At 36.7% G+C, this 12931-nt stretch overlaps 1 protein-coding gene across 1 annotated transcript in view; it reads right to left on the bottom strand.

The window, feature by feature from the left end:
• LOC107732911 (receptor-type tyrosine-protein phosphatase U-like) overlaps positions 1 to 12931 on the bottom strand; it is a 297899-nt gene that overhangs the window by 155824 nt on the left and 129144 nt on the right. The window contains exon 3 of the mRNA XM_016544352.1: positions 3487 to 3758. Within this exon, the coding sequence (XP_016399838.1) occupies positions 3487 to 3758 (272 nt within the window). The remainder of the gene's footprint in view (positions 1 to 3486; positions 3759 to 12931) is intronic.

The following is a 12931-nucleotide window of genomic DNA, read 5'->3' as shown; positions in this document are numbered from 1 at the left end:
CCACCGTGGGCCGCTGTTATGGCTGTGGCCTGGGTCCTGCTGAGCTCCTCCTGCTCCAGATCCCTCCTGTCTCCTCCCTAGCTCCTCTCTCCTTCGTCGCCTCCCTGGTCTCGGTCTGCCGGTCTCCTCCCGGATATCCGTCCTCCGCCGGAGGTCTGCCCCTCGTTATCTGCCCTTTATTAGTTCCTGTCTCCTGTAGTCTAGTTTGTCGGTTATTGTAAATGTAAATGTCAATGTCCATGTTCCTGTGAATGTTACCCTGTGTGATGTCTACCCTGTCTGGATCTCCTGTTGTTTCTTGATTAAATATCCGTTTATTCGTCATCTTCGTCGTCCTGCCTGATCTCTCAACACCCGGACCGTGACACACCACTCTTATCCATTTATTTGTTCAATATTGTGAAATAGTATTATAATTTACAATAAGAGTTTTCTCTTTGAATATATTTTGTAAAACGTAATTTATTTCTGTGATTTCAGCATAATTTCTCCAGTCTTCAGTGTCACATGATCCTTCAGAAATAATTCTAATATGCTGATTTGCTGCTCAAGAAACATTTATAATTATTATCAGTGGAAAAAAAAAAAACTTTTTGCTGCTTTTTGTGGAAACCATAATACCCTACCATTCAAATTTTTTTTTTTTTTTTAATTCAGCAAAGGATCAAATAATAATCAAATCAGAATAATCAAAAGTGACAGTAAAAGCATTTATAATGTTACAAAATATTTATTTCAAATACACATATACATGATGTTCTATGGACTTTCTATTCATCAAAGAATCCGGTAAGAAATGTATCATGGTTTCCACAAAAATATTAAGCACAAACACCTGAAAAATATGAGAACTATTATTAATAATGAGCACCAATAATACTTAACACAACATATGCTCTTTACCTGTCCTGTTTGCACAAAACAGATGCAGTATTCATCAAAATAAATACAAAAAAAAATGCAAAGGGGAATACAACACATAGTATGCAAACCTAAAATAATACTTTAAAATTACAAATACACTTTGTGCGTTTAATCTCACTTTAATTACCAGTTTCTTTGCTGTTGACCTGTCATGATCAAATCCACCCATACAAATAACCAAAAATGACTATGGCTTAATTAAACATATTTTTTTGTTTGTTTATTTGTTAGTTTGGCAGCACGGCTGAAAGATGTGTCAAAGTGTGAATTTGCGGTTCCTCCAACCTGACGCACATTCACTTGAGCTTTTGGTGAGAAAGGTCTATTCATCAGTGGTTCATTTCACTTTTTTGTGATGCGTTTGGTGTGAAATGGCCTTCAGAAGGCATCTGCCTACATTTTAGAACAGCTTTGGGATTGCCGGTGCACCTGTGACGCTTTAAACGCCTCGCTATGTAGGCAGCTGACTAGGGTTTGGAACAGAGTTTGTTATTCCTCTGCTCTGCTCCTCATTATCTGCTCTTGACAACACAAATGCAGCAATTTATCTGCATCTTCACGTGCATTTGTATCTGTCCCTGTTCCTTTACACAATTACACAATTACACACAACATTCATCATGAGCTTACATATTATAAATTACGGTGTCATACATGACTGCAGGCAATTACTACAGGCTAACTACAGTTGACTAACATGCCTCGCCACATCTCCAAACACCTCGAATTTACCATATTCCATGTGTATTCCACCACAGCATGTCTGAACAAACCAGACACCATTCTCAGAGAAAAAAAAATAAAATTAGACAGAAAGCGAGCAACAGAACCAGAGGGCTAAGATAATTTCTTCACATTGTCTGTCTGGGAACCCTGTGGCGCACTGTGTGTGTGTGTGTGTGTGTGTGCATTGATCGTAGCAGGGATGTAATCTCATTAAGGCTGGTCTGATTTATGGAGAGAGGAGCGATACGGGTCAGGGTTATGGAAACCACACTAGACCTCCTCTTTCAAACGGGTTATGCACACAAGCAGGGGGCAAATGACTCTATACTCATGCACACACACACATACTCAACTTACTGGTCATTATGGGCTTTTTGGAGAGCAAATGAGGGGCAGGTTATTAATCATAGCCTTTAACAAGGTGACAGTGTTCTGTGTGTTAACCATCAGAAGAACAAGTGATTCAATAACACACACTGCTGACCAGAGCCAAGAGCTGAAGATAACAGATTATTTAGTGGTTGGGCAAAAGTGTGCTTGTCGGTATATATACAGTGGTGTGTCTAAAGAAATAATGTATATACCCAGTCACACTGTAAATGTCAATATTTAAAGGGTATTAACCATGGAAAACAGGTTTTTTTGTTGATCTTTTGAAAAAAAAAAAAAAAAAGACACATCTAAAGATCCATTTCCAGTCCAACCCAAACAACATTTATTGAAACTGAGCCAGAAAAACTACTTTTTCAAAAATATTTATGGTATATTGAAACCAGAAGCAGGTAGGAGTGAAAGACTTGACATTTTTATTAAGCAAAAGGTTACTAAAAACTATTCACCAGTAGTGGCGGAAAACATTAAAACTAAATGCAAATATATTGTTTTTGCAAGGAAAAGAACACTAGCATTTTGACCGCATTTGCTTTAAATAAATGAATACAATTGAACATTCAGCAACTGAACTTGACCCAGCTGATGATGAATAACAGAGTAAACTATTAGAAAGGTTAGCCAATCGCAACAGTAATGATTTACATAAATGGTCTTAAAGGTACAGTATCAAAAACATTAGGTTTACTTCACATGGTCAAAGAAAGGCTAACATTTATTAGTGTTTCTGATACATTTTCAAAAGTTTGAGGTCAGCGAGTTATTAAGATATTAAAACTTTTATTCAGCAAGGATATATTAAATTGATCCAAAGTTTCAGTAAAGGCATTTATAATGTTACAAATTATTTTAATTTTGTGTTCTTTTGGACTTTCTATCCATCAAAGAAAAAAGTATCATAGTTTACACACAAATATTGAGCAGCACAACTGTTCTCACCATTGATAATAATTATAAATGTTTCTTGAGCAGCAAATCAGCATATTAGAATGATTTCTGAAGGATCGTGTGACACTGAAGACTGGAGTAATGATGCTGAAAATTCAGCTTTGATCACAGGAATAAATTACATTTTACAATATATTTGAATATAAAACAGTTATTTAAAATGTAATAATTACATGATATTACCGTTTTTTTTTATCAAATACCAAGCTTGGTGAGCATAAGAGGCTTAATTCAAAAACATGACTGACACCACACTTTTGAATGGTACTGTACTGTATAACGTTACAATAATTTATTACAATAGTAAATATTACAGTAAGTATTAATTGCAAGTACATTAAAGTACAATCAAGTAAGTTAATGTGCTTTTTTGTTTGTTTGTTTTTTTTTCTGAAAAAAAAAAAAAAAGCTGAATATTTGGGTTACAGGACTTTGACCCGTAATTTGCAACATAAAGTCAACATGCATTTGAGTGTTTGCGCGTGACATTGGTCTCACCTGGTACTCGCTGGGCCAGAAGGTGCTGACGGCCAACTCCACCTGATGCCACTGTCGCCCCTGAGAGCCGGAAACATTCCACACGGCATTTCCCCGCGAGCCACCGTTTACACGCACATACACGTTTAGGCCCCCGGGACTGTGTCCATCACGGCTGTACAGAAAATAACTGAACTGCACACAGTGTGTGTCGTTCTCACTCAGCGGACGTAACATGAGCTGAGCCCGCTGCCCTGCACCATACTGAGAAGAGTTCACCAGCATGTAGGAGCCTGGAGAGAGACAGGGAGATAGAGATTGTCACTTTCTTGACTCACATGGTAAGTTTGTTCTATTTGCACTTTTGGGTAACACTTTATTTTAAGGTGTCCTTGTTACACATGTTACATGTACTTACTATTATAATAACAATTAATTATGCATACTTACATGCAAATAACCCTAAGACAAACCCAAATCCTAACCCTAACCATATAGTAAGTACATGTGGTTAATTAATATTACTTCAGTACTTATATGTATAATTACACTGTGACAAGTACACCTTAAAATAAAGTGTAACCCCCTTTGGCTATTTATTTTGTTACACTGCCCAAATTGCCGTGTTTATGATAAAACAGAACTACACGTGTCCAAGCAGTACACAAAAGTGTTGCATCATTCCTTAACGAATCAGAGTTTCTGAACAAAATGGTTGAGCGAATTATACAATGACTCACTTATTTAGACAGTCACTTGTTGCCACCTACTGGCGTAATGATATAACCTTCAGAAAGAGTGACTGAAAAATCCCCAGCACTAATACACATAAATTACACTTTGAACTTTGTTTTGTGTAACAGAGATGAAGCTCCTGCTAAGCCAACATTTAGACACAGTGATCATAAATGATTGCTGTGGTGTTGGGGCAGGGCAGAGATCACTGTGGGTAATGTAGTTTAAAGCAGGTGTAATCAGTGCAGTCATGATGGCAGCTCTGCTTGGGTACTCCACCGTTATTAATCACACTGACACAGTTATTAAACCTCTACTGTCTGCCACCAGGGTACCACAAAAACTGCATTACATACAGCGAGAAACTAACAGGTGCAAATTAAAGAAACCTCAACAAATATTACACAGACACAAACATAAAATACTGAGTGTTGCATCTCAGTGACAAGTAAAAATACTTTGATTACTCAATGTCTTGAGCACATTATCTGCTGTCTTTCTTTTGTTCTCATTCATTTTTTACCCAGATTTGTACTTTTCCTTCCTTTAATGTAAACGTATGGAATTTTTTTATTTTACTAGTTTTATCATTCGCTGCGTGAAAATCTAAAGTCTGGATCCTTAAAATAGTCCTCAAGCCACGTGATTTAAGGTTTCACTCCTGTCTGTAGAACAAACAGTACAGGATGACAGATTGAAGAATAATAATTAATTTAGTATGAACAATAACAGATCTACTGTAACCTTAATAGAGTTTCACAGATGTGACACTTTTCTGAAGCTTGACATGTTGTTTTCTAGAGTGGATTTCAGCAAAATTACAGCTTTCAATGTCAAAATAGGTGGCAGCCATTAACAATAATTTTGAGTCTCTTGCTTTTTTGTATTATTTTTGCAAATCATAAAAATAAACCCAAAGCTGTTATAACATCTGTCAGGAAGGCTCCTGCTCGGCTGGTCTTATTTATCAACTGAAGAATATCTATTCATTTAGAATGGCACCAGAACCCTAACAGATTCAATGAAACCACAGTGCAAGAACAGACAAGTAAAGTTAAAGAAATGAAAATAAGGATCCCAATCATTTTGATTAAAAATGAGACAGACCTTGTGTAACAGATTGGTGCCGTGACCCGTATATGGGCAGGACAGCTAGTCAAAGCTATATATATAAGAGTTGTAAACTTCACTTCCCTGGCCTCAAGAGGTGTGCTAGAGGTGTTTAGCATACTTCTTTGTGCAATTTTCTCCAATGCCGGATGACACTGGTTCCAATCCAAGAGTGGTGTGAGTAGAACATTGGTGCCATGACCCTAGTGGCTACTGTAACAAAAGACAGCTAGTAAGAGCTGTATCCATTACCATCATTCCCTGGCCTCAAGAGTTGCGTTAGCTATATATGAGGTAAGCTAGAGGTCTTTAGTGTACTTCTTAGCACAACTGACTCCCATGCCGGGTGATGCAGATTCTCGAAGTCGGAGCGGTGTGAGTAAGACCACTTACAATAAAAGTACAGCATATCTTTCCTCTTACAGAAAAACCATATGAACTTCACATGTTAATATCACATGCAAAATATGAGAGACACATGTCAAACCCTTGTGAAAAATGTGGTTTTGGACTATTTTCTTGGTGTTATTGTGTGAAATCATTTATTTGTAGCATTTGGACCAATCAGACACACAACTTTTTGTTATATTTAACAAATAATATCTAACGCCCCCTCACCTAACCAAAGGGCCAATTACGAGGGTCTATAGACCCTTCTCCCGAAATGCATCTAACACCTCAGAAAGGCAGAACAGGCCTCTGGTTCCATGGCAAACAATGCTGATATCACTGGTTTTATTGCCCAAAGGAATACGGGCAGAGAAACTCACTCATTTTCCTCGTAGGAAAGACACATAATGCCCAGAGAAATGGACTGTTCTCTAAGAGTGTATATTATATGTTGGTACATAGGCAATATATTAGTGTTCTAAGAATCTTTAGTAATTTTGATTCAAGTTCCATATGCAAATTACCATGCTCTCACACAAAGGGTCATAAAACTCCCCAGTATTTCCAACCTCCCACTTGGAATGTCAGCCTTTCTCATTGGACATCCTGAGAGGCGGGAATCTTGTGAGACCATAAAGGCCTCACATCAGTGACCCGCCTTCAGTCTGTGGTTCTGTTAGATTGCATCAGGACTCTCTTTCAGACAGACAAGACGTGCAAGTATCAAACCTAGTCTTATTAATTGATACATTATGCAAATATTTATAATTAATTATAACTAGTTATGATTAATTATTCATATTTCCCCTTTGAGCTGATTCGCTACATACTACAGGGATATTTTTCCACATATTTTAAATAATATTTTAAGCAAATTGGAAATACCATATGTGACGAGTGGGGCAGGGCCGAGAGCCGGTGGAGTAAATGATAATGAGCGACACCTGTGCCACTCACCGGTCTCGAGTCCCACGGAGGAGCTCCAGAAGGATAAAAGGAGGAGTGACGACAGTGCAAGATGAGAGAGGACCAGGCCTAGACTATTTATGTTGTTTTGGTTCTGTTTGTGCGCGTCCGTGAGGGGTTGCCGCTTTTACTTTCGTTTTGTGTTTGTTTATTTATTTATTAAAGTTTTATGTGTAAATGTTCGCTGGTTGCCGCCACCTTCTTCCCCGAACTACGAACTTTGTTACATTGGTGCCGAAACCCGGGAAGAAGGAGGCGGGAACCGGCGAACATTTAAACATAATTTAATAACAAAAACACAAAACTGAAAATAGAGCGACAGCCCCTCACGGACGACTGCCGTGCACAAACAGAACCAAAACAACAAATAGTCCAGGCCTGGTCCTCTCTCATCTTGCACTGTCGTCACTCCTCCTTTTATCCTTCTGCTCCCACGGCTCTCGGCCCCGCCCCACTCGTCACACTATAGTACTATGAACATATTCATGTTCCACAGTTTACATGGTAGCACAAAGTACTTAAGAGTAAGAATTGTATGGTAGTACCTTGGTATATATCCACCCGGAAAATGGTGCATGTACCAAAAAAAAAACACATATGGTCCAGTAATGGTAACTTTTTATAACTGAAGCCCATTGCAAATAACTTTAGTCGAAGGTCAACAGCTGCCCTCCATCTGCATTTGAAATTTAAAGCATGTGGTTTCTTACGCTTGACTGTTTCAAACAACAACCCGCTGAAGAACAAGTTTGCAGCTCCATCGTCTGGAAGAGAACATGAGCATTTGTTTTTAGACTGACTGTCAGGTTTGTATGCATGAGCGCTCTCGTGGAACGGACTTTAGAGCTGCGGCTTAAAGAGAACAGAGGATAAAAGAAGCTCCTTAAATCAAAAGTCCATCTGACAGGCTTTATGCAGATCAGCGCCTGAATGAGCATCAGGGCCTGCAGTGAATCGCTATGACAGTCACACATGAAAAAGTGGTGCATCCTGGGAGAACTCACAGCAACAGAATGAAACTTTTAGATATACTGGCAATTTTAGTACCTTTGAATGCAGCATTCTGACTGGAAATTGGATGCAATACTTAAATAGTTTTTGGTGGATCATAATCTGGTGGGTGTTGTGGGTTGCTCAGATAAACTACTCGAAGGTCAGAAGCAAAGACATTGGTTAATAGAATGGAATTAAATATATAAAGGATATTTGCATTGTTTAACATTTAATTATTGCAGGTTTGCGTCATATTCTGAGTTTCATTTTGATGAATACTGAATCTGTGTTTTTTGTGAGAGTGAGATGAATTAATGCATATTCATATCTATTTTAGAACTACAGTAACATCTTCTGATTTCTCTCAACATGGGGACAGGACAGCTGTCAATCAATAAATTGGAAAAAAAAAGTAACTTGCGTTACTTATTTGAAAAAGTAACTCAGATATTCTCTTGTAAATTAAAAAGTAATGCGTTACTTTACTAGTTACTTGAAAAAAAGTAATCTGATTACGTAACTCGCGTTACTTGTAATGCATTACCCCCAACACTGAAAGTAACTAACCTAATGTAGTTTTTCATGCTTAAAGTCAACAAGAAACCAAAATGTACTCTTATTTATTTTATAAATAAATGAGTACATAAATGTTCTTTCACTATTATTTAAATGTGATTTTAGTTTATATGGTGTATTATAGTTGTAGTTTATTCATATTTTGAATTAGCTTTAGATTTTTTATATTGTAATTTTGAGTAATTTTGTTTAATTATTTTGCATTATTATTATTATTATTATTATTATTATTATTATTATTATTATTATTGCTGTTTTAATATTACTATTTAGGTGTAATTAATTTTAACTTCAGTTTTAATTCATATTTAAATTAAGCAAACAACTGTGGTGGAAAATTTGACAAAGAAAAAAAAAAAGAAGAAAAATAAAATAATACAATTAGAGGAGGACAGAAAGGACTGTAATGAACGAAAGGCTGTTTCATCTGTTTCAATGTTTCATCTAATATTTATATTCAATTTCATTTTGAAATGGAAAAATTAACCAACCAGAATTGAATATTCCAGAGAGCTGTATAATAACAGCAAATAACTAAAGTTAAAAAAAGACTTCACCTTTTGGAAAACATCCTGTGTTTCTCTGAAATATGTCCCATTATGCAAGTAAAATTGTTTGTAATTGCTGTTTCTTATTGACTTAAAATACATAATTTGTTTTTCAAGAGTTGGCAATTTCTGTGGATGAATTAGTAGTATATCAACCTGAACATACTGAAATTGTTTCAGACATCTTAAATTGGGATGTTAAGAACCCAAGCTCTTTGGTGGCCGGTACGGCTTGAGACACTTCAAAGCCTGAAATTATAATAATGTCTGACCCCTACACCCAGCTCCAATGTACAATCTCAGCTCCACTCGCACCCGCCACACATGCTGCTGTAATCATGGCTGAGCTTCCTGGAGGCTCTGGGTCCGTTTCTCAGAAGTTATTAATTTCCCTGTCCCACTCCTTCCTCTGGTGGCGCATGTAGGAGCCTGCCTCCTCTCAGCTGAAGGGTGTGAGCGCCAGGGACCATGACCTAAATGAAAATTTTCACACGCTCGTTTTTCTGGAGCCCATTTTCAGGCTCTGACAGGTGGCAGGGGAGAGACGGGAGGTCAGACAAATGGATCGTGGCAGAGCGCTGCTGGAATTTGTCTTTATTTACTCATAACACTTTATGAAATTAAACCTAAAGATGATGGTAATCCAACAAACAACATTCTGAGTTCAGAACAACACGGGAGAGTCCACCCAAAATGTAAATTCTGTCATCATTTATTCATGATAATGTGGTTCCAAAACTGTATGACTTTCTTTCCTCTGCTGAACACAAAAGAAGATGTCTTGAAGAATGCTAATAACCAAACAGTTTCAGTCCCCATTGACTTCCATTGTATATTTTGTCCAAATAGTGTGAGGCTTGTTTTTGTTGTTGTGTGTTTTGTTTTGTGTGTGTGTGTGTGTGTATGTGTGTGTGTGTGTGTGTGTGAGTGTGTCTGTGTGTGTGTGCGCGCGTTTTTGTGACAAATGAGGACATGAATTTGTATAATGACAAAGGTATGACATAGGTATTACAAGGAGAAGGTGACTTTTCAGGACATTACCCCATGTCCCCACTTTTCAAAACGCATATAAATCACACAGAATGGAGTGTATTGAAAATCTGAAATAGCACAAAGTTTCCTGTGAGGGGTAGGTTTAGGGGTAGGGTTGGTGTAGGGCAATAGAATATACGGTCTGTACAGTAGAAAAACCATTACGCCTATGGGATGTCCCCACTTTTCACAAAAACAAACCTGTGTGTGTGTGTGTGTGTGTGTGTGTGTTCAGTACGGCTTTGGTTTGTATTCGACACACAGTCAGACAAATTCAGGGACGCAATCAGCTTTTTTCATTCTGATTTTAAAAGGCTGTCCCTCACATACCTTGTGCCATTGGGTAACGCATAAGGTCATCCACCCACAACACTAGCCCCAGCTCTAAAACAACAACTGAGGCATTTTACAGCACAAATAACAAATTTTTTGTACAGCTCATGCTTAACAAACAAGCTGCACATTTCTGATTTTCAACACTTTAAGACACTTTTCCCATTAACTTCCAATGTAAGTGATGACACTTTAAGACACTTATGAAATGACAGGCGCAACGGCATGACGATTATTAGCACACCAAACAATATATGCTAACAACTTGACAATTTGACAGGTAGACAACATCTGTTTCCGCCTGTTGCTCCTTTAATTAACTCTGATAATAACAGAAATTACAAACTAGTACATAAATAAATAAAAAATGCCATTAATTGAAGTTCAGTCATTAGCTCATTAACTTTACCATGTTTTCTTGTCATCTCTTGCTCAATTCAGTATGGCAATGAAATAACGTATTGTAAAAGTGTGTTATTCAGGAGTATAAATAGACTTTATATCAACGTCATTGGTATTTTCAACATATGTGGCCTTAATTCTAGAAACAGCCCTCTCAGAAACTGCTGCCAACTACTTTGCCAAGATTCCCATCCTCCGCTGAAACTCGCATGAAGTTGGTTGGGAACGCTAGAGGAAAGTGCGCGAGAAAGCGAGCGAGTGGGTGGGTGAGAGAGCGAGAGAGAGAGAGAGGGCTGAAAACTGTCAGTGCAGAAATATTTTCCATAAATTCATAAACGCTGATAAGGCCCCATCTTTCTCCCATGTGCCCCGACCAAGGACGAAGGAACATACATTAGAAGATTAGAAGCTGTGCTGCATTTCCATCACCCCGCCGAGAGCCAGACCCGCGGGCCCAGCACACGATCTTATCAAACACACACAGAGGCACAGGAAAGCCAGCGCTGGTTTCATTTCCCTCCTCCGCTTCTTTAAAAACCCTTCTTAACCTCTGCCATCAACAATCTGACCCTGCTGTCCTCTGTGCTTCATCAGACTGATGCCATTGGCTTTCTTAACTATTTGTGTTGAAACACACCCACACATATAATATTCACGCATACTGTATTCATACATACAATGCTGGGTAGTAACTGATTACATGTAATCTGGATTACGTAAACAGATTCCAAAAATTAAGTACTTGTAATAAGATGATATTACATATTTAAAATACTTGTAATCAGACTACAGTTACTTTTTTTTACTGATTACATATTATTCACATAATAGCAACAAATAATTCATAATTTATTGATTCTCACTATTCATCGTTTTCATCTTTTAAATGTTCCCTTCTAAAATTGCCTACTGCTTAAATACAATCAGAAAGTCTTCCAACTATAATTACACATGAATTTGAGAGGCCACGCAGCATTTGACCAATGAATTTAGAAAATATCATTTCAGTTTTTAGAAAGTGTTTTCTCAACATTTCAACAATTATTTATGAACACTCTCATTTTTATTTACCCTGCAGTTCCTTCACGAACCCCAGTTTTGGAAACCTTGATGTGACATAATGTTTAAAGCACACGTTGATAATAACAATGAATGGGGTATGTTTTCTTTCTCTTTTTTATATCAACATGCTGCAAAATTGTCCTATTTAAATCAAGGTCAAACGTAATCTAAAATCAAAAAGTATCCTGATTATATTACCTAAATCGTGTAATATAATGGATTACACTACTAACTACAATTTTTGTCAAGTAATTTGGTAACAGACTACAATTTGTATAAGTAATTTGTATAGATACCCAGCACTGCATGCATATATACTGCACATACATATTAAATATCATTATCAATTAGTTTGATCTGTGCTCTTTATATTCATTTATTCATTCATCTATGACACTGAAGCAATGATGCAATGAGCAATGATGCAGAAAATTCAGCTTTGCCATCACAAGTTAAGTTATAAATTTTACAATATATCCACAGAGAAAATAATTATTTAAATTGTATTATTATTATTATTATTATTATTATTATTGTTGTTGTTGTTACCATTATTGTTGTTGTTGATATTTTCCAATATTATATTATATTTAGCTAGTCAAAATGCAAAAAAAGCATTGATTTGAAGCACTGAAGCATGTTAGTAATTGTAAATACCTGTCAATAAAACAAGAAATCAAACACTGAAGCATGAAACAAAAGCTTTGATGTGTGTGTGTGTGTGTGTGTGTGTATTTTTATGACTGCAGAAATATGTTAATTCAGTATACACATTATCCCACCGGTTACAATTGTGACTGACCATAAAATAAAATTTTTCACACACTTTTCCAAAAAAAAAACAAAATTATTGATTATTTCAAAGGGTTACTAATGACACATCATTTGGATGTTTTCATGTCTGGGAAAAATTTGGGATTAAACGGGTTAAAATGCGTTTTAAACAAAGTTAAGTGGTTTTCATTACCCATTTTACTCTTAGTAATTTAATAATTTAATAAATTTCATAATTTAAAAGTTTAGTGCAGAAGTATCGAATCGGTATCGATATCGACGATACTGCCTTGAAAAATATCGGTATCATATCGACAACAAAATAAGGGGTATCGCCCATCCCTATCAATAGTGAAAGACGGTTTATGGTAAGTAAAGATTAAAAACATAAAGTCATCATTCATTGTTTGAGTTCGGTAGTATCTTGAATCTTATGTCATATTTACATAAGATTTTACAATATTTGCATTTTTTTAGGTGTTAAGAGAGGGTTATTAACATATGTACGTTAATTCGTTATCTCCTTATTCGCGGTTAAATTGAAC

The sequence above is a fragment of the Sinocyclocheilus rhinocerous genome, unplaced genomic scaffold (assembly GCF_001515625.1).
Source record: "Sinocyclocheilus rhinocerous isolate Xijiao unplaced genomic scaffold, SAMN03320098_v1.1 scaffold1300, whole genome shotgun sequence".
NCBI lineage: Eukaryota > Metazoa > Chordata > Actinopteri > Cypriniformes > Cyprinidae > Sinocyclocheilus > Sinocyclocheilus rhinocerous.
Note: the sequence above shows the minus strand (reverse complement) of the source record. Positions and strands in the feature narration are given on the sequence as shown.